Source organism: Crinia signifera, chromosome 1 (genome assembly GCF_055691185.1).
Source record: "Crinia signifera chromosome 1, ASM5569118v1, whole genome shotgun sequence".
Taxonomy (NCBI): Eukaryota; Metazoa; Chordata; class Amphibia; order Anura; family Myobatrachidae; genus Crinia; species Crinia signifera.
Window position 1 is genome coordinate 386,803,889 of NC_139217.1, and position 22,178 is coordinate 386,826,066.

The following is a 22,178-nucleotide window of genomic DNA, read 5'->3' on the forward strand; positions in this document are numbered from 1 at the left end:
ACAAAATTATTGGCTGGGCATGCTGGGATGTGTAGTTCCACATCACAGGGAGAGCCACATTTGAATAGCACGGCCCTACAGCCTGTACCCTAGAGAACACAAGTTAAGCCAATATACAGTGGTGGTAGAAACAATACCCTGAGAATAACCGGGGTTTTGAATGATACATTTATGAAATCCATGTTGTGTGTAAATTCTTTCAAAGTAAAAAATCTGGGTACATCTACCTCAAACCACACTGTACTTATGTGTACATAAATGTAAATAACGTAATCCCCACAATGGTCATGCAGAAACCCTGATATTTGCTGAATTTAGCACTTACTGCAGTCCTCTGGTGGCAGCTTCTATAGCCATACCTCAGTACTGGATAATCTGTTAAGGAATCTATCATCTAGTCATTACCAGCCCCATGCTGTATCTCATCTCCTTTCAGCATGTAGAGGTAATTACAGAAACTGGCCAGTAGGGGTCTCTGGTAATTGACAGTACCACCGCTATACTAAATTGAATAGAGCATTTTATAACAAGCTATCACAGCATCGCCCATAATAACATGCTGTTAAACGCTCTTTGTAGAAAACAATTGTACAACAAAACCCTAAAGTATATGTTATGCTGGACCCATATGAATCTGCTTCTCTTACAGGATGACTGGTATTCCTACCTCCATCATCAAACAGCCACCACACATCCACTGTGCTTTTGCCCTGCTTTCTCTGGAACTGTAAGCTGGCGTCCAGAAGTCTCTGCTCGGCAGAATTTAGTGCTATTCCTTGACCTTTAGATTCTGAAAACCAGTGCAACAATCAATGTTATTATTAGTCTTTGTTTACCACACAAAGAGCAAACAGAAAGGAGAAGGAATGTTAGTATTTTCTTTTTTCCTAACAGCAACTCTAGTTTGTATCTCTGTGCTTTGTACCTGACCTCCCTGTCCTGCTCTCTGGAGAGGCTGGTCACAAACCGAATGTTCGCCTATACTGATGAAATGCCATCTACCAGAGAATGTCAGCCGGAGACAAGCAATGCAGGAACACACAACTGTGCCATGACCACCCGCCATTTTTATGCCACTATATTGCTATCAGAAGGAATACATACTTTTCTTCAAAATTCCCCTAATACCTCCAAATTAACAGAACAGTAGAGGACCCTTGCTCAGGAACCCCCCCCCCAGCTCAGGACACAATCGCCCCCTCCAACAACCTAAATAATGTTATTGCAGCTGAGGAGATTGGAGAGATCCCTTTCATCTGTTGGACTTCAAAATGCACCAGGTGCAGCATAGCGTGATCCTGTATCTCCTGAACTGTAGGCCAAGTAATAATAATAAATAAAAATATTACACCACGTCCTATCGTGTCTGTGTGGAGCGCCAATGTCACACCTGCGGTGCATAATCTGCACATCGCACCATTGCCGCTCAATGCATTTCTATGAGCCACAGGAGTGAATTAGAAGCAGACTCAAGTAGTATTCAATGCCACTTGCCGCGGCCGGCGAGGGTGTTAAACAGCGAGGATCGCAGAAAACCAGCGATCATCGCTGTTTAACCTCCTCGCCGGCCGCTCGCCCTATTCAATGTTCCGGGGGAATCCTTGCCGTCACAGGACAGCGAGGATTCCCCCAAACAGCGATACCCGCGGCTAATGCAGCTAACCCGCTGTATTTAGCCGCGAGTCTCGCTGCTTCTGCAAACGCATACTCCGATTCCCCCTCACTCAAAAAACGAAGCGATGGGGAATTGGCGTATATGAGGGTGGGGGGGTGAGTTGAATACTGACAGGGCGAGTGGTAACAGCGAGCAGGAAGCCCTGCTCGATGTCAACGCTTGCCCTCGTCATTGAGTAGACCCCATAATGAAGGTATGGCATCAGTCGCCACGTATAGTGATAGGCGCAGCAACAATGAGTTTGGCTGCAAAAAGAACAAAGGTTTTACTTAAAATAGGAACACGATTATTTGGAGGGCTATAGGATGGGTTAAACTCTGCTTGACGGAACTTCACTGAATAAATAATAATAATAAAAAAGTAAATGTAATTAAGAAAAAGGAGAAAAGAATATTGTACATTCAGTATTATCCACAGAAGCTGGAATAGGTTTTCCTGGACAATGTCAGTATTAATTACCAAGGGTATCCAGAATACATGTACATAACAAATAAAACATAAAATCAGTAATCATTTTTAGACAACCGATTCAGAAAGAATTTGTATTCCAGTCTCAACACGCTATGCAAGTGAAGCATATAAAATATATCAGCTACAGCATGTCTGCAGCATAAGAAACAAACAGGAGATCATGGGAATAGCTAAAGATAATATCTAGAACAGGAGGGTTAAACAGTCCTCAGTGCTTTAGTTATGATTACAGACAATAGATTTAAAGGTTTTCACATACACAATTCATGTCATTTTTACATCTGCTTAGAACTTGCTTATTCTCTACAGTGAAACTTGTGTCATGGCTAGTAAACTAAAGCAAACACACAGTAAAGACAAAAGAAACATACCAAAAAGACCACAGGAGAGTGAAAGAATGAAAGACAAAAAAAAGGGATGAAACTAAAATAAAATATGATAATGCCTGCCTTTTTTCAACAGGGGTTGTGTAGGAGTCTTTCCATCGTCTTCCTCATCTGGATTTTATTTAGAAAGAAAATTGGAAATTGATGTTAATTGTGTTAATAGTCAATGAAACTGATAAAAAAAAAATGAAAATGAAAAATAATGTGGAAAAATCTAATTCACAAATAATATATTGCAATGAAAACATAAACGGAAAATGTAGACTCACCCTGTCATTCTAAAGAATGAAGGATGCAGAACACTCACTAAGAATTAAAAAAAAATCTCAAAAAGTCATTTTCAGAGACCCTACATTTCTAAACCAAAAGGAACCCCAATGTCATCACTTACATTCTCTTCTAGTCTAATAATCTCTTCTGGAGTGATTAATACAACAAAAACAAAGCATGTTATTTTCAGCTTATACCTTTTCTAGTCATGGAGTCACTGGAGTAAGATTTCGAAGCCTCCGCCTCAGCCTTCTTACTGTAGTCTACATTTACTACCACATCCTTGGTGCCTGGAGACTTCTCCTGCGAAGAAAGCAATTCCTCTAAAACAGAAAAAGAAAAACAATCTTCAGATTCTTCTCTGGGCATGTTGTAGTATACGCTATTATGAAGACGGCAGTAATAACTAATTATTCCCTCAACAGCTTTAAGTGAATATATATTGCATTGTGATATGATGAAGAATAAGTAAACAACAGTTTCTGAAGGACTGAGGGCCTGATTCAGAGGGGGGTGCTTCCAATAGTGCAATTAAGCCTATATCTAGAACATTTACACTAGAATATATAAAATAGTAGCTACATTTACCTTCAGAGAGTTGACTGGTTTAAGAATGTAACAGACTGTATAAAAATGTGTGCAGACAATGCCATACATTACACATAATATTATCTAAGTGAGCCCTTATATCAGAAGTACGAGGGCTTACCATGGCTATTTACTCACATACACGTCTATGCACTTATCACTTAAACACAGATATCACAAGTGTAATATAGGATCATTGTACGCTACTAATTTGCAACACAAATCTGGGTCATGTGGCTCTGAAGTCACTCTGACCTCCATAGACTTGTGCAACTATCGACTGCATGTTATTGATCCTTTCATTTCCACCCAGGCAAGCTAAAGAGAACTGTAGTAATTAAGACTTCAATTACAGAGTGCTTCCAGGACAAAAGCAGGGAAACCATAGAATGTATTGTCTGTAAGTGAAATGATATTAAATATATTATAAATAAATGTATATACAAATGTACCATTGCTTTAGGTTAAAGTGATATTATAAGTGAATAAGGAGTTCCTTTAGTATATAAATACAAAAGACTACGTTTATACAGACGTGACTTGACAAGTCATATTCAGGGAACAGACAAGATAGTGTGCAGTACTACATGTAGATGCAAGTGCATGGGAACACAGGGACATTTACAACTTCCTTTCTCAGTATGCAATAGTAAATGGTTTCCTGACCTTTATTTTTTATAGGAGAGTGATAGCACTGCACTGCCAAGCCAACACACTCCAGAGGATAGACAGACATTGACCTTCAGGAAGTTTGTACTGTCTGGACCATAACTTAGGCATGATTAATAAGAAATGTACCTAAACTCTTCCATGGAATGGATTCCACAACATCAAGAGTTCCATGCACATGTAGTGTCCCATCACCTGGAAGCTATCCATCACTGTGCTACTCCATAAGGGTATTTCTTTATAACAGGCCATATTTAATGAGTTGTTTCACCTTTTTTTGGATGTCTATGTCGACATGGACACTGTAAAAGGTGTACCGCTGCGCTCGCCCTGCTTCAAGTGCACTTTTATATTCTCACTCTATGCCCACTTGGATAGTAAAGTATGAGCCAAGTCAGTCTACACCAGAAAAAAATTGAAAAAAACCCCAAAAACCGTGTTGAAGACCATTTGAGTGTCGACCATGTCACCGCTTAGCTTGTGTCGACCTTCTGTCAATGCCCACTTATGGTATGTAGACCATTTCCAGGTGTCGTCCTAGTCTACATCGACCATTAGTGGCCGACCTAGTGACAGTCGACATAGACATTGTCGACCCAGGGACTACATACCATTTTGGGAGGATCAAAAAGGTTACATTTGCCAAGCGTGGTATGAGAGAACACTGCAACTCCTCACTTTTACTCCCTGTCCCTGTATATGAATTGACCAACCTGCAGCATTTAAAATATTTTTGTGACTTGCTAAGTCAATCTCACATACCCCGGGTTTCTGCGATGGAACTTTTAATTCCAAAGACAATATACATTACAGCAATAATAAATTCCCTAAGAAATATCAAGCTTTCCATGGAAGTTACCAAATCAAAAACAAATATACAGTACACACTACTTAACGCTAATCTTATTTGGCAATGACAATTATACTGGACAGACTGTAGCTCCCACCAGAAGGTTTACTGAAACCTTCAGATCAACATAGAAGAAAACAAAAAGTATATATGGGACCCGTTATCTCTCCAGATGACAACAATAACCACCCAATCAAAAGGTTAAATACACAATGCTCTCTCGGAATAACTTATTAATAGCTTCTGTTTCAGTACTAATAAATATACGGTACTCTTTACCTAGAACGGCGCCCGCGATGTCGGGGGTAAAAAATCGCGGGCATCGCGGGTAGATAAAAAACGGGTGCGACGCGATGCCCGCGATTTTCCCATAGGGATCAATGTTAAAACTGTGATTGGACGCGATTTTACTGTTAAATTCCTCAATGCCCGCGATTTGGCCATAGGAAACAATGTTAAATTGGCCACAGGGCCCTATTAGTGCCCTTGAACTGTGAAATGGCCCCCACAATTGTTAACGCCACCCCACGATCAACGTCAACCCGAAGCGTGGCGAGCGGCGGCGGTACGCGTCCTCCGACCTTTTCATACCCCCACTATCCACGTCGGCGTGGAGTTGAGAATAGAATAGTGTGGCGAGCGCAGCGAGCCACCGAGCCCGAAGCGTGGCGAGCGCAGCGAGCCCCGCGAGGGGACGCGGATACCTTCACAGGTAAATGCGTCCCTTCGCGGGCTTCACAGGTGTCCGCGTCGCCATGGACACCTGGGAAGCCCGCGAGGGGACGCGTATAACTGTGAAGGTATCCGCGTCCCCTCGCGGGGCTCGCTGCGCGCGCCACGCTTCGGGCTCGGTGCGCTTGCCACACTATTCTATTCTCAACTCCACGCCGACGTGGATAGTGGGGGTATGAAAAGGTCGGAGGACGCGTACCGCTGCGCTCGCCACGCTTCGGGTTGACGTTGATCGTGGGGTGGCGTTAACAATTGTGGGGGCCATTTCAGACTTCACGGTGACTATTTGGGCTCTGTGGCCCATTTAACATTGTTTCCTATGTAAAAATCGCGGGCATTGAGGCATTGAACACTAAAATCGCGTCCAATCTCACTTTTAACATTGGTCCCTATGGGAAATCGCGGCCATCGCGGGCATCGCATCGCACCCGTTTTTTAGTGCATTCGATGGTCGCCGTTCTAGGTAAAGAGTACCAAATATACTTATAAATGATAATAAATACTTGCCGGAGTGAATAATTTGTTAATATGATTCTGGAAGGTCATGGTCTATTATAAATAAACAGGGTCATTATTGTTCTTAAGAAATCATTTTTTAATAAATACTTCTGGAGAGACAGCGTTTCCCGTATTGACTTATTTCCATGACAGCGTTGGTCTTCATTTATATTCCAATACCCTGTCCTATTAGAATGAATAAACCTGTGATTTCCATGTCAAAGGCGTTATCCAGCACACAGGATATTATGGAATACCTGACATGCTTTCTACGTTCAGTTTACACCCATAAAACAGTGTCATACTCTCAAAGAAATGCACAATAGCTAAGCTTGCCGGAAACATGCCTTTCCTGTGTTATTTCATAATATCTATAAAAGAAAAGCTAAAAAAAAAAAAAGGTCAGCGAGGCAGCTGCTTGTACAGAAGTCCCAAATGGCACCTATTTGCATACAATGAGAAGGACAATGGAATAGAACCTTGAAGCAGAAAACTATAAAAACTAAACAGGAATAAAAAATAAATAAAAAAAAAAAGGGCTTAAAAAAAGGGGGACCTTTTCCCTGTAACCAGGAAATAGCAAATACTGTATAATGGTGAAAGTAAAAAATAAATAAAAATTATTAGCAACAGCAATGCTTGTTGCAAAAATTCAGTTGTAACATACCTGTGTCATGTCCCATTATTATTTTGGTATTTCACATGAAAATATAGATGTACTAAGGCATTTTGACAAATATGGCCATGCGGGTAAAGGACTTTTGCTGCTTGTGTATCCATTGTGACTTAGCATTATATCTCATCATATACAAGCGTCTTATCGCTCACTTGCCACAGCATGGGCAGAGGAATGGGGCCTACACATGGAGCGATTTAGGGGCATTTTCTAAGCTATCTCACTAGACCGCTTACAAAATGCCCCTACATTGCTCCACGTGTAAGGACATATCGATAGCGATGCATGGCCCAGTGCATCACTATCACTGGGCGATTAATATCCAGCATGCTGGATAAATCTAGTTAATTGCCGGGGTCAGGGCCAGGGTTCTCAGCGGAGAACCCTGGCCCTGACCGATCGCTCAGCACACAGAGCTGGCACATCGAGTGTATTTACAAGCAGTACATTCAGCGAGTGCAAGCCTCAACACCGGCACCTTTACAGACATCAGTGGGACATTTGCAAATAAAGTCACTGATTCAATTAATCTAGTAGAAAATTTGACAATCCAAGAAGAAAAAAAACAACTATAAACATAAACCGGTTTTACCAAGAACTTACCCAACTGCTTTGATCAATTTCCCCATAACTGTTACACTTGCCCATACACTAGTAAGATTTATCGGTACTTGTTTCCTAGCACGGCGCCTACGATTAATTGTATCCATCGGGTCAAAAAAAAAAATCACGTTGATCGCATTGCATGCAACCCAATCGCATGTGATTAAATTGGAACCAATGTAAAATGGTCCATGAGACCCGATTTTACATTGGGCGCAATGTTAAATGCCCCCCAGACCCCAATTTTCACTGTATACCCACCCTGATGGGTCAAATGCCCCCCATTGTTAACGCCACCCCACAATGAACGCCAACCCGAAGCGTGGCGAGCGCAGCGAGCCCGTGAGGGGCGGCGGTAAGCGTCCTCCGACCTTTTCATACTCCCACTATCCACGTTGGTGTGTGGTTTTTATTTTATATAGTGTGGCGAGCGCAGCTAACCACCGAGCCCGAAGCGTGGCGAGCCCCGCGAGGGGACGCACATTACTTCACAGGTATTACGCGTCCGCTCACCACGCTTCGGGCTCGGTGGCTCGCTGCGCTTGACACACTATATAAAGTCAACTCCACGCAGACGTGGATTGTGGGGGAATGAAAAGGTCGGAGGACACGTACCGCCGCCCCTCGCGGCCTCGCCACGCTTCGGGTTGGTGTTCATCGTGGGGTGGCGTTAACAATGGGGGGGGGGGGGGGGGATTTGTCATGTAAAATACCCATAAGGGTGGGTATACAATGAAAAATCTGGTCCATTGGCCCATTTAACATTGTTCCCTATGCAAAATCGCGTCCATCGCATCGCATGCCTTAACTTAAGGCATAAGATGGACGCGATTTTTTAATTGTCGGGGAAAAGGCTAAAAATAGCCCTAAATCGCGTCGGTCGCGTCCATCGCATACCTTAAGTTAAGGTATGCGATCACCTACGACGGGCGCCGTGCTAGGAAACAAGTACCGATTTATCTTCAGATCTGGCTGGTTGGAACAAAAACCTGATGATATCCTGACATGCCTAGTTGTTATTCTAAAACATTTTAAGACTGGTTATCCCACTGTATATACAAGAGAGAAAAAGAACATTGTATCTGGAAAATACCGATGGGGGTAAATGAAAGACACTTTTGGGACAATTTTAAGACAGCTTTTTCAAGGGCAATTTAAAGAGCTGAAAGGAGCACCAACTGGGGTATCTGACAGACACTGCACCATGGCGTGATAAAATTTTTGCATATTATTAGAAACGAAAACTTTGACACAAATCTTTTTGCTACAGGTAGGAAACCAATACTGCAGAACCGGCAAGTAATTGGTAGTAATGTGGCTGTCTGTTAAGTACCAGAGTTTCCTGTGGGAAAATTACACAATTCCACCTAATGTAAACAAGCAGTACAATACACAAATTAGTGTTCATTTACATCGATTTCTGAATTCCAAAGCATTAGCACTCAGTACCATAACATGGTATTGCAGTCAGTATAGTGGACAATATGCAGCATCAAAGCTGAATGATGACTTAATGAATGCGCTTCTATCACTCTGATAAGACAAAAACATAAATCAAGGTTGTGTTTTTAAACACCTCTGTCACAGCTCTATCTTGCATATACAGACTTTCATCAGTCACTGGGCCAGATGCACGAAGCTTCAAAAGTGATAAGATGGAGAGTGGTAAACAACCCACCAATCAGCTCTTACCTGACATTTTTCAAACACAGTCTGTGACATTGCAGCTTGATTGGCTGGCGGTTTATCACTCAATTATTTAACTTTTAAAGCTTAGTGCATCTGACCTAGAGTTTTTGCAGCATTTGGTATTGATGCTTCACTGAGCGGGAGGAATGGGTTCAGTAGCAAACAGGGTATCTGATTGCTTTTTTCTTTTCACAAAGGAATATTTACATCTCTGACAGACAAACCATTTGGCAAACATTAAGAAAACATACTTTTAGTATATAGTTGATGTCTAAAGTAACTGATAAACAAATGCGGAACAAGGCCGTACTAAGTGACAAAGCAGCAGCAGCACTGAGGTAATGAAAGGGTTTATAGACATATGTGCAATGTCACATTCCATCCATTGTCCGCAAATCCACACTGCTCAGGCGAGAGAGGAGGTGACATTTCCAATATGTGCCATCAGTCAGCATAATTATTGTCAACCAACTTCACCCTGCCCGTGTTATTAGGATCTCTAAGCTTTTCTGGTCTCGGTTTCCTCTCATTCAACGGCTACTACAAAGTTATTTGCCTAAGGGTGGGGAAAATACCCTTTAAATAATAGCTTGTCCTGTCACAACTCCCTCAGGCATCCTTTTCATGTCCTTCATGATATTTTTGGCTCTGCACTTCATGTCAATAGTCATTGGAAAGTTTCTCGTGTCCTTATTAGTTTATTACAATTTTTTCAGAAGCTATTGCAAGTCATGTTTATTACACAGAAAATGGTTTCCGCTAGGAGATACTGGGGCAGGATAATCAGCAGGTCAGGAGAAAAACATTTGAGTCTCGCTCTGTTTAAAAACAAACTGTTATAGGACAGAAAAATCAATATCATTACAGCCTCATTACTGAACCAGATCTCTATGAGCTAAGTATTGTGTGCTGTACTGTACTATGCTAAACACACATAAGGGATAGAATGTGTAGGTTTTTTATTTAACTATTTAACAAACTAAATGAAATTAGTAGTGCTGAAAGTCTCAATGGCCTAGTTTATTTGTTGCAGATTTGGAGAATACCAACGCTTGGCAAAGAGGTTAAACAGGATTATAAGCAGTGCACAAGCACAGAAATTACAAATAAGAGGATTTTGGGAGCTACTTTACACAGAATATCAAAACAGCAAAGTGGGGTACATTCTGTTACTGGATAAGGAAGGAACACCAAATAGTACTATATCCTATATATGATATATCCTGTTTATTACCTTGTCCTTGGAGATGTGAAATATCTAATCCTTCTCTGAGACGGATAACAACCACCCCATACTGGTAATCAAAAGCATCACTGGGAAAAAGAAAAACAAACAAACATAAAACAAGTGTTTATTACCCTCATAATACCAAATCGATAAACCTGTACTTTATGTATGTAAAGCTCCGTACACACGGAGCAATATGATCAATGAGCAATATCCCGTTATCAGCGACCATGGTCGCTAATAAAAATGAGACACTCCGCTGGGTGTCACCCCCCCAGGGCTGGTCGTGGGGTCGTGAGGTCACGTTCCCGGAGACAGTCGCCCCTCACAGCGACCATATGCCCGGCGATTATGGATAAAATCACCCCGTGTGTACTGGGCTGAAGAAACGGTCAACGGATGTAAGTTCAACATACAAATATGTCTGTATATTGGGCGCACAGAACTGAATTATTAATGTTTATACATTTATTATTCCTTTTCCTTTGCAGAGAAAATATAACCAGGACAGTCCACAGAGAAAGGAGTGTTTTTGTCCTTGTGACACAGGGGCCGGTTCATATCCTGACACAGTTCTGCAAATTTACATCCCTGACAATTCCCGGAGTGTGCACAGTGAGCATGGGTGAGCCCTTCGTGTGGGCACAGCCTCCAGCATCTGTGGGTGGCACTCCATCGTTTTCTGGGAGTGCCGAAAAAAAAAATAGGTGGGCCCGGCTGTTAGGAGGGAGGGCCACTGATGTCAGCAGCAGCCCCAGTCTCCCCATGGTCACCGCATTGCTAAGTCTAGACTTACACTTATAATCCTTATAATATGTTGTAGGTAGATACCGGGTTACATTGGTTAACACAGATCAGTGCAAATGTTTCTCATGATAATTGTCGCTTCCCTAAAGTCTGCTGCTGCTGAAAGCTTCTAAAATTAGCTACAAAGTTTTATTTTCATTTTCAAAGTATTTCAGGTGTCAGGTAACAATTTAAAATATCTAAAAACAAAAATGCAGCTGAGAGATCAAGTATGTAAAACTAATGTTTAATACAAAGGCCTAAAAATACAAACATGCCTCTGGTGGAATTTCTTAACAGTTTAGGGGAAGAAAACAGGCCACAATTGCAAACTGCATCACTAAGCTATGCCTACACTAGTAAACACAAGAAAGGCTTAATTGCATACAGCACATATGATGTGATGGTTTTTCCAAGTCATGATGATGTCCTATATTACACCTACCTTTTGCATCTCCCAGAGCCAGATATAAAAAGCAGGCAAGAACAATTTTGAATAAAATATAACTATTGCCACCTCACTGTCGGTTATAGGGTGGAAACAAATGCCACCAACCTCCCAGCAAACACATGTAATACCAACATTTACTTTGGCTTTTGTATATTTTGATTCGTGTGTCTGTGGCAAGATGGTAAAGAGAAAATACGAATAGAAAGGTGCTACATTTCAAGAGCACTACAGTTAGAAGGGTCATTTAAACGGTTTATTTGGTCAAAACTCGTTATATCACTATACAGCCAGCGCTAGTAAACACACCTTCTCCTTTGTTTCTTAAACTACCCCCCCCCCCCCCCCAAAAAAAAACATAATCAAATGTGATATTTTAACTCCATGATGTTATCTTGTGTTCAGCTCCAAAATATAGAAAAAATAGTAAATAAAGGCTGCAATATCACACTGTTCCAGCTGCGGAAACCTAGAGTAATCCAGAAACAACGTGTTTCAGACTACTCCAGAATATCTTCAAAGAGCAATTCCCCGTAACCATTTAGCTGAATAATTTACATGTATGTTTTTGTGGGTTTAGTGAAAGTAGTGAGAGAAACAAGCCCAGGAAGTACTTCAGAAGAATTAGATGGGCAGATGTATTAAGCCTTAACAAGAGATAAATGCAAGGGTGATAAAGGGTGATAAAGAGAGATAAACGTCCAGCCAATCAGCTCCCAACTGACTTTTTTCAAACACAGCCTGTAACATGGTAGTTAGCAGGTGATTGGCTGGACGTTTATCTCTCTATCACCCTTGGATTTATCTCTTGTTAAAGCTTAATACATCTGCCCCATTGTGCCAGATGTACTAAGCTTAAAACGTGATAAAGTGGAGAGTGATAAATAACCAGCTAATCAGCGCATTACTGTCATTTTTCAAACCCAGTCTGTAACATGGCAATTAGGACAAGATCTGCTGTAACTTTATTACTCTCAACTTTATCAATTTTCAGGTACATCTGGTCCAAAAGGTTACAGAGGAAATTATAAAAATGGACACAAAACTGCACAGATTCAGTGTTCAAATCCCCACCCAACTCTATGGGACATTGACACTGCTCAAAGCATTTTTTACTATAATATTGTCTACATATACTATAAAAGTAAATTACAAAAAGGTGACTGAAATTTGCCTGTACTTACTGAAATAAATTAATGTAGGTTTCCACTTCTTTCATATCAGACTGAATCCAATTATTTTTGAAGCCAACTACAAGGGTATTTGGTCTCATTCGCCCCAATCCAGCAGCCTAAAATACAAAACAAAATCCATATGTGCAATAAAAGCCAAACCGAACAGAAAATCACACACATCATTCTTCATAAAAACTAAATAAACAATAAGGCGGATATCTAATTACCAGTGATCAACTGGCTCATCTGGGGCTATCGAACTAGCCTCGTAAAACCGGGATTATAAGGGAATCCCAGATAAACAAGCCGAGGGAGACCCCTAATTGTAATTGCATATCCCAATAGTACCATTGGGCTAAAAAAAAATGTTTTAGGCCTTGCTGTAAATTAGCATACAGAATAGGACACATTTATTTATTTATTTATAGTTTCTTATATAGCGCAGCAAATTCCGTTGAGCTTTACAATAGGAAAAAAGTGATAAAACAAACTGGGCAGTAACAAACAGACAGACACATCCTTCTAAGTCTTAAAAATGAAACCCATTCATCGCTAGTAATTAATGAATTCAACACTACAAAGCAAGTCTCCCATATACAAAATGTTTTGAGTGTGACTAAGATAGTGATACCTTTGATTTCTGATAGTTCAGTGTTCGCAAACCGTTTAATCCATAACATTATACAAAATATTGTAGACAATGAACTTTAGGTTAGGTGTATAAGATGCAATTCTTTGATTATGAAAGACAAAAGAGGGTTTTATGTATCAGTAGATGAGATGCATATACCAGGCATGTCCAAACTATGGCCCTCCAGCTGTGGTGAAACTACAAGTCCCATCATGCCTTGCCACAGTTTTGCTATTAGGGAATGCTAAAACTATGGCAAGGCATGCTGGGATGTGTAGTTTCACAACAGCTGGAGGGCCATAGTTTGGACATGCCTAGTATATACGTTCATTACTGATAAATATGTACATTGTTTAGCTTCATACAGACATGGAACGATTAAAAACAGTATAGTAAATATAGGTGTAAAGGTGTGTTTGGTGATATTGTCTGCTTACTGTGTAGATGTGTGTGTGTGTATATGAATGGTCCAGTTCAAGGGTACAAGTTTTAAATTAACTCATTCACCTTCAGAAAGTGAATATAATTTAGAACCCAGACGTTATGACCGGAGACTATAATAACCACAAGACTTTTTCTCCCTATTTGTTCCTAAACTTTTCTAACTGTAGGAATAATAGGAATGTTAGCAATTACAGAGCTTGTTAGATAAAATGGTTATACATATTAAAGAACACTGAAACACATGGAATTTAAGTTGCAGAAAGATTGTAAACATAATGTAACTGCAAACGGATGTAAAGAGAATGTCTTACATGCCAAAAATATGGGGAGACAGCTGGCATGTCTCACTTTTCAATACAGTGAAACAACTTTTTACATGACAGAATGCAGAACAGTTTACCTGCATGAGATACTGGGCTCCATCCCGTAAGTCTTCCGCATGCACAGGTGAATAGAAAGCTTTGGTCTTGTTTTTAATAAGCCACCTTTGATATCTAGCCTGGTCTGTAAGCAATTCTTTCATAGCTTGTCTTCGTGGACCCTATAAAAAAAAAAAGGAAAGTATAAATTATAAATCTATAGATAGATAGATAGATAGTAAAAAAAATCAAAAACATTATATACATATAAACATATACAGATGGAGCCCCTATCATTGTTGCGTGTCCTGGCGATACTATTGCCAACCACTAGGAAACACCATCAGACGGAAGGGGGCTCGCACCCCCCATTCCATCTGAGCCCTCCGCCACCTCCTTTCGCCTCTCCCTGTAACCCCCCACCCATCTCCCTGAAGCAGAAATGGGCAGGGAAAGCGATCCCCACCGCCATGTTGACAGGGACGCGCATCAGTTGGAGCGCCTCTCCGCCAGCTCTCTTCAGTGACAGGAACCTGGCGATTCCTGCGCTGTTTGAGAGGCCCTCAATCTGTATACTGAAGATACACACACAGTCAAGTTACATTTTTACGATATCATACAGTTGACATGGGCAGTGCATAGCCACGTGTCGTGTGCTGGCTTGGTGGGTATAGAAGGTGTGCAATAGGCCGTATGTATATATACTGTATCACGTGTTGCAGTCATGGGTAAAAGGGACCATTTATCAGCATTGCAGTTAGGGTGGTGACCTGTTTGTGTGCTGCTGTGTTGAAGGTGTATCATGACTAGACAAATGGCACTATTGTAAATAATGGATATGGAAACTGCAGAGCATCAGGTGCCATTGATGTGAGAGGGGAATTTAAGCTATGAAATTGCCTAAGGGCTGACAGACAGTGGAGCAAGTTCACCATCAAAATGAACCTGAGGTCTACCAGACATGTTTAAAACAACAGTTCAGTGAACCCTGCTGTGTATAGGGCTCTGAAGCAAACGGAAGGTGCAATTTGCATGGCAGTATCAAAATTGGACTGATTGGAAAAGGGCTGCCTTCTCCCAAGAGTCACATTTTCTGCTTCGTGGAATGGATGGATGCTGGCAAGTCAGATGAGAAACTTTGAAGAACTATCACCCTGCAACCCTTGCTGGAAGAAAACAAGATGGTGGTAGCCGCAGAGGTATGGTCTGGAGAATGTTTTCGTGACATTCCAAGTGGATGAGTGGGCCAGAGAATCCATCCATGTAGATCATGTACACCCATGCATGCAGTTTGTCTTTCCAGGGGCAGATGGGATCTTTCAGCAAGACAACATGTCACACTGCTAGAAATATCCAACAATGGTTGGATGACCCCAACCAAGACTTCCAGGCGCAGTAATTTCCTGGCCCCCTAATTCCCAGAACTTGAACAAAATTGAGCATCTGTGAGACCATCTCGATGTTTGTTCTATGGATGCTCCACCACGCACCCTCCAGCAGCAGTTGGATGCACAGAGGCCAGCTTGGCTACAGATACCTGCGCCAACTTACCAGCACCTTATGGAGTCATTCCAAGCCTGTCTAGCTGCTGTCCATGCTGCACATGGCAGTTACTCTGGCTGCTAGCTAATGGTTATAATTATGTGTATAGGCTGCGTATGTATGTATACACACACTGTATAATCCAAAATATATTCCGAAGGCACTCCAGATAAAGTAATGAGACACCACACTAATAGAAGCTGTAAATCGACTTCTGACTAGTGTGAGAACTCATGATTTCATCTGAAATGTCTTTTAAATCTACTTTGGATTATATATGTGTGTGACATGTATGTGAGGAAGTGAACCAGAATATCCTTCATATGCCGTAATGGAGTGCTGGCTAGACAGCGATATATTTTTATAAACATATATATACTGTATATATACACATAAACATACATACACACAAATGAAGTTCATTTTAACAAGCCATGAGCACATGTGACTAAGCACCTGCACATTTGGGGGGTTTGTCAATAAAAATAAAAATAGACCCTGTCTTACCATGTGCACGTGCCCACAAATCATCAAACCAACATTCTTTGTGAAGGCGTGTACTAGGTTGAGGAGAGCTGGACGTGAATTTGGAGCGCCAATTAAAACAAGACATTGAGGCCTGTTGTGAAAAGAAATCATGAAATAACAGTTTTAAAATAGGTATTTCATGAAAAACATTTTGAAAAGAAATACAGCTGAAATCCAGTCAGTACCATACAACCGTTTCTTTGTCAGCCACCAAGAAAAAAAAACAAAAAACATCAAGTAGGAAAAAAAATTGTAAGAATAATAGTCTCACAGTGGTTCCCATACAGGGTGCCTTGGGCCACTTCAAGAGGTGCCTTAATGTGCCCATACACTTGTCCGATTTTGCCCAATCCGACCGGTTTGGGTCGAGAAATTGGCTCAAATTGGATGCGTTTATCATCCCCTCCGACCAGATGTGCGGTCCCGTGCACATCGAGTCGGAGTGGGAAGGTTGGACAGGCTGCACATAAAGGAGGTATGCAATGTGCCGCCGCTATTTCCAACGTGGGAAATAGCGGCGGCTCCCTATTCAATGCTGTCATTAATGACACACACCTATGTGCAGCAGCAGGGTCCGGACAGACAAGTTTGCCCTTGAGAGCCTTCCGACAGCTCCCTGGGAGGCTTGCTTAGGATTTATTTTGAAAAGATTGGCATGCTGCTGATTGGCTGAGAGAATTCAAATACAGCAGTGCTTCCCTCCCCGCCACTCTGCAAATACCGCTGCAAGCTCCAAGCCGCCATTTCATGGACCCCGCTGCCCGCCCACTGCTGCAACCAGGGGATGTCACTTATTGCAAGTAAAAATGGCACATCAACTGCCAAATCGTAAGCGAGCCTCCCGGGAGCTGCTGGGGGGCTCCCAAGGGCAAACTTGCCAACTTGTCCTTGGGACAAGTCAGACTAGTGTATGGGGACATTTAGATATGTGGTCCAGGACCAATTAAAATTCTTTATGGTCAATATAATAGGCAAAACCAGTGCTTGTGGCTTCCAATAGTAAGAAGCAAATCCTGCCACTCATAAAATAACTGCACCTAATAATGACATATAAACATAATTTACTTAAATGTAATATTCTTCTGAATTTCTCAATAAGAAAGTTTTGTCATAGAGATGCTGTGAAAATATTTCTTACACTTTAAAGAACAGTGATTCAAAAAGAGGTAGGGAACCACTGCTCTTAACATGTACAATGGATTTACCGATGGCCATGCAAAAGGTCATCCTAAGTGGAATGCTTAAGCTTACACCGGTCTAAATTCTCCTGTTTTCATCCTATCTGATGGATCAGGCCGATGGATCAGGCCGACGGATCAAATGAAAACTGTCCGAATCGGATGTGTTTTGACATCCGATGCGCAGCCCTGTGCACATCAGATCCAGAGATCATATGTACTGCACATATGATCTCTGGATTCGCCACATCTCCCGGCGTTTAGAAATGGGGTCGCATTCAATAAATCACATGTGAAAAGACAGAAAGCGATGTATCGCATGCGATCCTGCCACCCTAGAAGGTCCCGGGCGGCTCACGGAATTCAGATGGCCATACACTGCTCCGAGATGTCAGAGCAGAGTATAGCCACCTTTAGGGATACATGTACTAAAGGTCATCTATTTTCAAATGATAAAAATGTATCTCAATAGGTGTGTTTGCAGTGCTAAAACACATATGTATGAACATTTTATAATGAATATTAAAAACACATGTTTGCAAATGTGTGTTTTATCCCCTGAAAACTGTTTTTGTTGTTATTCATTTTTGTTTAAACATAAAAATCTATGAAAATCGACCCGTAAATATGTCCTTTACAGTAAAGTGAATTGGCCTAGACCATTCTAATCTATATTGAAACTTATGTGCTATATGGTTTTAGGGCAGTTTATCTCATTTTGGGCCAGATGTGCTAAGTTTCAAAAAGTGATGATTTTACTTCACATGTTATTTTACCTGAAATTTTTCACATGATCTTCTACACCTGCCAGCCGTATGGTGTGCTGAAGTGCATTCAGATAGGTCAAGGCTTGCGTTGAAGACCCCCAGTTTACATCTGGAAGATTACAATGGCAAAAAAAAAAAAAAAAAAAAGTCAATTTTTTTTTTTTAACAATAGGTAATGTCATTGGCGGTCTCATATCTGGTAACTCGACTCCTGTGACTGACAAACCAAATCAGCCATTTGGTGGTAATTCTGAATAGCAATGCAAGCATAGGCAGAAAAATGTCCTGCTCTACTTTGGGGATTGGAAGCTTGGGTGGGGAGGATTCAATTAGAAGCCATTATCTCGCCCACCCAAATCAGTGCAAAGTGTTTGCTACCACATAGGCCTCTTAAAATCAGTATTTTACGGAAGAGTAATCAATTGGGCACCCGTTCATAATATTACTTGTTTGCCAAATTGGATAATAAAAAGTTTAACTTGGCCATCATTTTTGTATTGTTTTTGAATGCAACCGTTTTGTATACTGTGTTTTTAAATGGAAATGTATTGTGTACTGGAATAGAATTCACATAAGCAAGAGACAAAGCTTATACAATACTTTTTTTTATAAATGATTAGTTAAATAATACAGGCAGGAAGAGAACAGGAAATAATGGAGCATCTTGTAAACCATACACCACCTTGACATCCTGCAGTGCTAAAAGGATCCTGACCTCACAAGTCCGGCATTGTTAGAAAATGTGGCTGTCTGATGTTACAGGGACAGCTGTTCGCAGACACCTGCAGCACTGTTATGGCTGATGAATGTAATACGTTCCATCTGCACATTTACCTCATGCCGTTATGTATTACCACAAAATTAAGTTAAAGATAAAAATGCTTTTGCATATTGAGGTTTATGGAAACTCAAAAGCAAATATTTTTTCTTTTCCATTACATTACACGTTAAGCCATCTGTAAATCGACCAATCTAACGCTTGTTATATTCGAAAATAGTTTCCATTGATATAAATAATTTCCGAATGACTTAAAACAGCAGATGGGTATGATTTTCTACAAATAGCTTTATGGCTTGATATGGAGCACAGCGACCTTGAAGTTAAACCCACCACATTCTTTAGTCATTATAAATGGGATCTTAATTAAGCTTAAAACAGAAACGCTCCACCCAAAAATGTTTGGGGCTATATGCTACAGCCACTGATGAAGGCAACTAGTTTAGTCTTACTACAAAAAACCTATTGTAGTGATAATTTATCATATAAAAGACCTGCATAAAAAACATGTATTATTTAAAGGTAAATACTGCATGTGTGTAATGCAGTGTCAACATTATCCAGAAAACATTGCTTTGCTTTATGCGCTGGGATGATGAGAAATGGAATCACAGTAAAGGTTCATACACACCGAGCGACTATGCCCATCGTGTATAGACAGCGATGACTGCTATCATCGCTGGGGGAAAGCCGCTCAATGCATACACACTGAGTGGCTTTCTCCCTGCCCGGCGCCATCAGCAGGGAAAGGACGGCTTTGCATAGTGCAGCGCTATGCAAAGCCGTCCTCAAAGCCTCTCATCTGCTGGTATTACCAGCAGATGAATGGCTTTCCCGGCGATGAAGCGGGAACACGCAGCAGCGCTCACTGCTCATCGCCGGGGCATACACATTGGGCGGGTTTGAGCTGAAAGCTGCTCAAACATGCTGTTTTGAGCAGCTTTCAGCTCAAAGTCGCCTAGTGTGTATGGGCCTTAAGGAAGAGAAACCCGGAATAATTATAATACTGGATCTTGGATTGGCATATGTTTACCTTAGGGCTTCATAGCGCTAGAGGATACATATGAGGGTTTGCTATAGGAATATACTGAAGTAATCACAAACTAAAAATAAATAAACAGATTATAATAAGTATGTTAACATAAGATGCTCTTGTGTGCATGTGGATAGCAGTGTTATACCTGTACTTGTGGTTTAATGTGTAAAAATACCTTTTAAATCTTACATTTCTAAAAGTGACCCTTTTAAAATACCTTAACTGTGTGGAGTTTGTATAGTCTCACCATGCTTTTGTGGGCTTCCACTGGGGACTCCCACAATCCAAAAATATACTGTTGAGTTATTTTTTGCTGGTAGCCAAATAACCTAAGTATGAGTGGTACGGAATATAGATTGTAAGCTCCTTTGAGGCAGGGAAATTTGAAAAGGGCAAAATATTCTTTGCAAAGTGATGTGGGATATATAGTTACTATACAAAGAATGGTTAAAAAGAAATATGTTTCTATGGGTATACACTAAAGCACATGTCTTCAACCTGTGGCCCTCCAGATGTTGTAGAACTACATGTCCCAGCATGCCCTGACAGTTTTGGCATGCTCTCATAGGAAAAAATGTGGCAATGCATGTTGGAACATGTAGTTTCACAACATCTGGAGGGCCACAGGTTGAAGACCCATGCACTAAAGCAACATAAACTTACCAGGCTTCTTGTATGTGACGTATATATACAATCCAATGACTATGACGTATGTTAAAAGGGCTGCCCACCAGTTAATAACAAACATGACACCGCAGCAAAGGAGGGCCCCAATGAGGGACACCCACATGTTGTAGTACTTGAAGGCTGGACGCCAACCTGACAAAAAAAAAAAAAGTAAACAACTAAACAAATAATGCAGCTGCTCCAATTCTTTCTCAAAACATTACCATTGGCTCCACAGGGAACCCATCACTACTCAGTATTTATAGAAATGAATTTAGCAGATTTAGATTAGTAGTATACAATTGGTAATCTGGTACTTTTTTTAAATCATGCACGCATCTGGATTCTTCATTTGCTAGCAAAATTTGTAAATTTGGATAACAGGGACAGACAGACACAAATGTCACCACATGTAAACATAAGTCAAACATGCATTAAGAGAAAATAAGCACAAACCATCAAGTAAGGTTGTTCGTAAACAAATAAACCGGTTTCACACAGCCGTCAGGACTATTTCAGGATGGAAACTTTATGAAGCAATAAGAGGCTGAAGGCCGATTCTTTTATACCAGCCAATTGCTGCCTGCCTTCAATAAACTGTCCAAACTGCTCTTATGGGACAGATAAAACACACACACACACACAGTACACTTCAGTCTTACCTGGAGACTTGGCAAGAGAAGCGTGGAACACAGAGAAGTTTATTAAGGCATATGATGCCAGGAAGAAGTTTGAAATGATGGGAGCAATCACATTTAGTTCAGCTAAGGAAGGAAATAAGAGAGAACATTTCAAAATGACACTTGTGGTGTTCAATTGCACAGAGAATCCACTCTGATTCCAACATGGAGCCACACGGAACACCACTTAACCGCATACGGTTTACAGCTACATTTTAACTTAATCTACCCCAAACCAAAGCAATCTACAGCCATACTTAACCTACATCTAACCACATCCATAATGAACTTTAGCTCCAAACCCAGTTTACATGTTTACTTAACTATAGCAAACCCTATACTGAACTACATGTAATGACAAAACTAAAGCTACTGCCATACTAAAAACTTAATCTACCCAGTCTACAGCCACACTAAACTGCATGTACTTCTAAACCTAGTCTATAGCCATACTGAACTGCATCCCCAAACCTAGTCTATAGCCATACTGAACTGCATGTACTCCTAACCTAGTCTACAGTCACAATGGACTCCAACTACCCCCAAACACTATACAGCCAAATTGAACTGCATCTACCCCTAAACGCCATACCAAATCCACAACCTAGTCTTTTATAAAATTGAACTCCATCCACCTACAAACCCCATAACTGCAGCCACATTATCAAACGAGTTACAATTTTCACTGATATTGTATTTTTAATGCCTTTATAGTTACTACACAAATTCTCTAAGATTGTTTTGCAATATCCTCTCCTCAAGACACAGTACTTATTCTTTGTAAACATGAGAAACACACTTGAGCATAATTATAACTACATGGTC

At 40.9% G+C, this 22,178-nt stretch overlaps 1 protein-coding gene across 4 annotated transcripts in view; it reads right to left on the reverse strand.

Annotated features, from left to right (window-relative positions):
- Window positions 1-22,178, reverse strand: part of SLC12A2 (solute carrier family 12 member 2) — a 113,783-nt gene that overhangs the window by 19,272 nt on the left and 72,333 nt on the right. For 3 of the 4 annotated variants that reach the window (XM_083151553.1, XM_083151554.1, XM_083151555.1), the window contains exons 14-23: window positions 21,336-21,437; window positions 20,671-20,826; window positions 18,203-18,302; window positions 16,228-16,339; window positions 14,220-14,360; window positions 12,754-12,860; window positions 10,342-10,421; window positions 3,000-3,125; window positions 2,596-2,643; window positions 668-790 (exon numbers count right to left, since the gene is read on the reverse strand). In XM_083151553.1, coding sequence (XP_083007679.1) covers window positions 668-790; window positions 2,596-2,643; window positions 3,000-3,125; window positions 10,342-10,421; window positions 12,754-12,860; window positions 14,220-14,360; window positions 16,228-16,339; window positions 18,203-18,302; window positions 20,671-20,826; window positions 21,336-21,437 — 1,095 coding nt within the window. The remainder of the gene's footprint in view (window positions 1-667; window positions 791-2,595; window positions 2,644-2,999; window positions 3,126-10,341; window positions 10,422-12,753; window positions 12,861-14,219; window positions 14,361-16,227; window positions 16,340-18,202; window positions 18,303-20,670; window positions 20,827-21,335; window positions 21,438-22,178) is intronic. The other variant, XM_083151556.1, reaches the window with a different exon arrangement.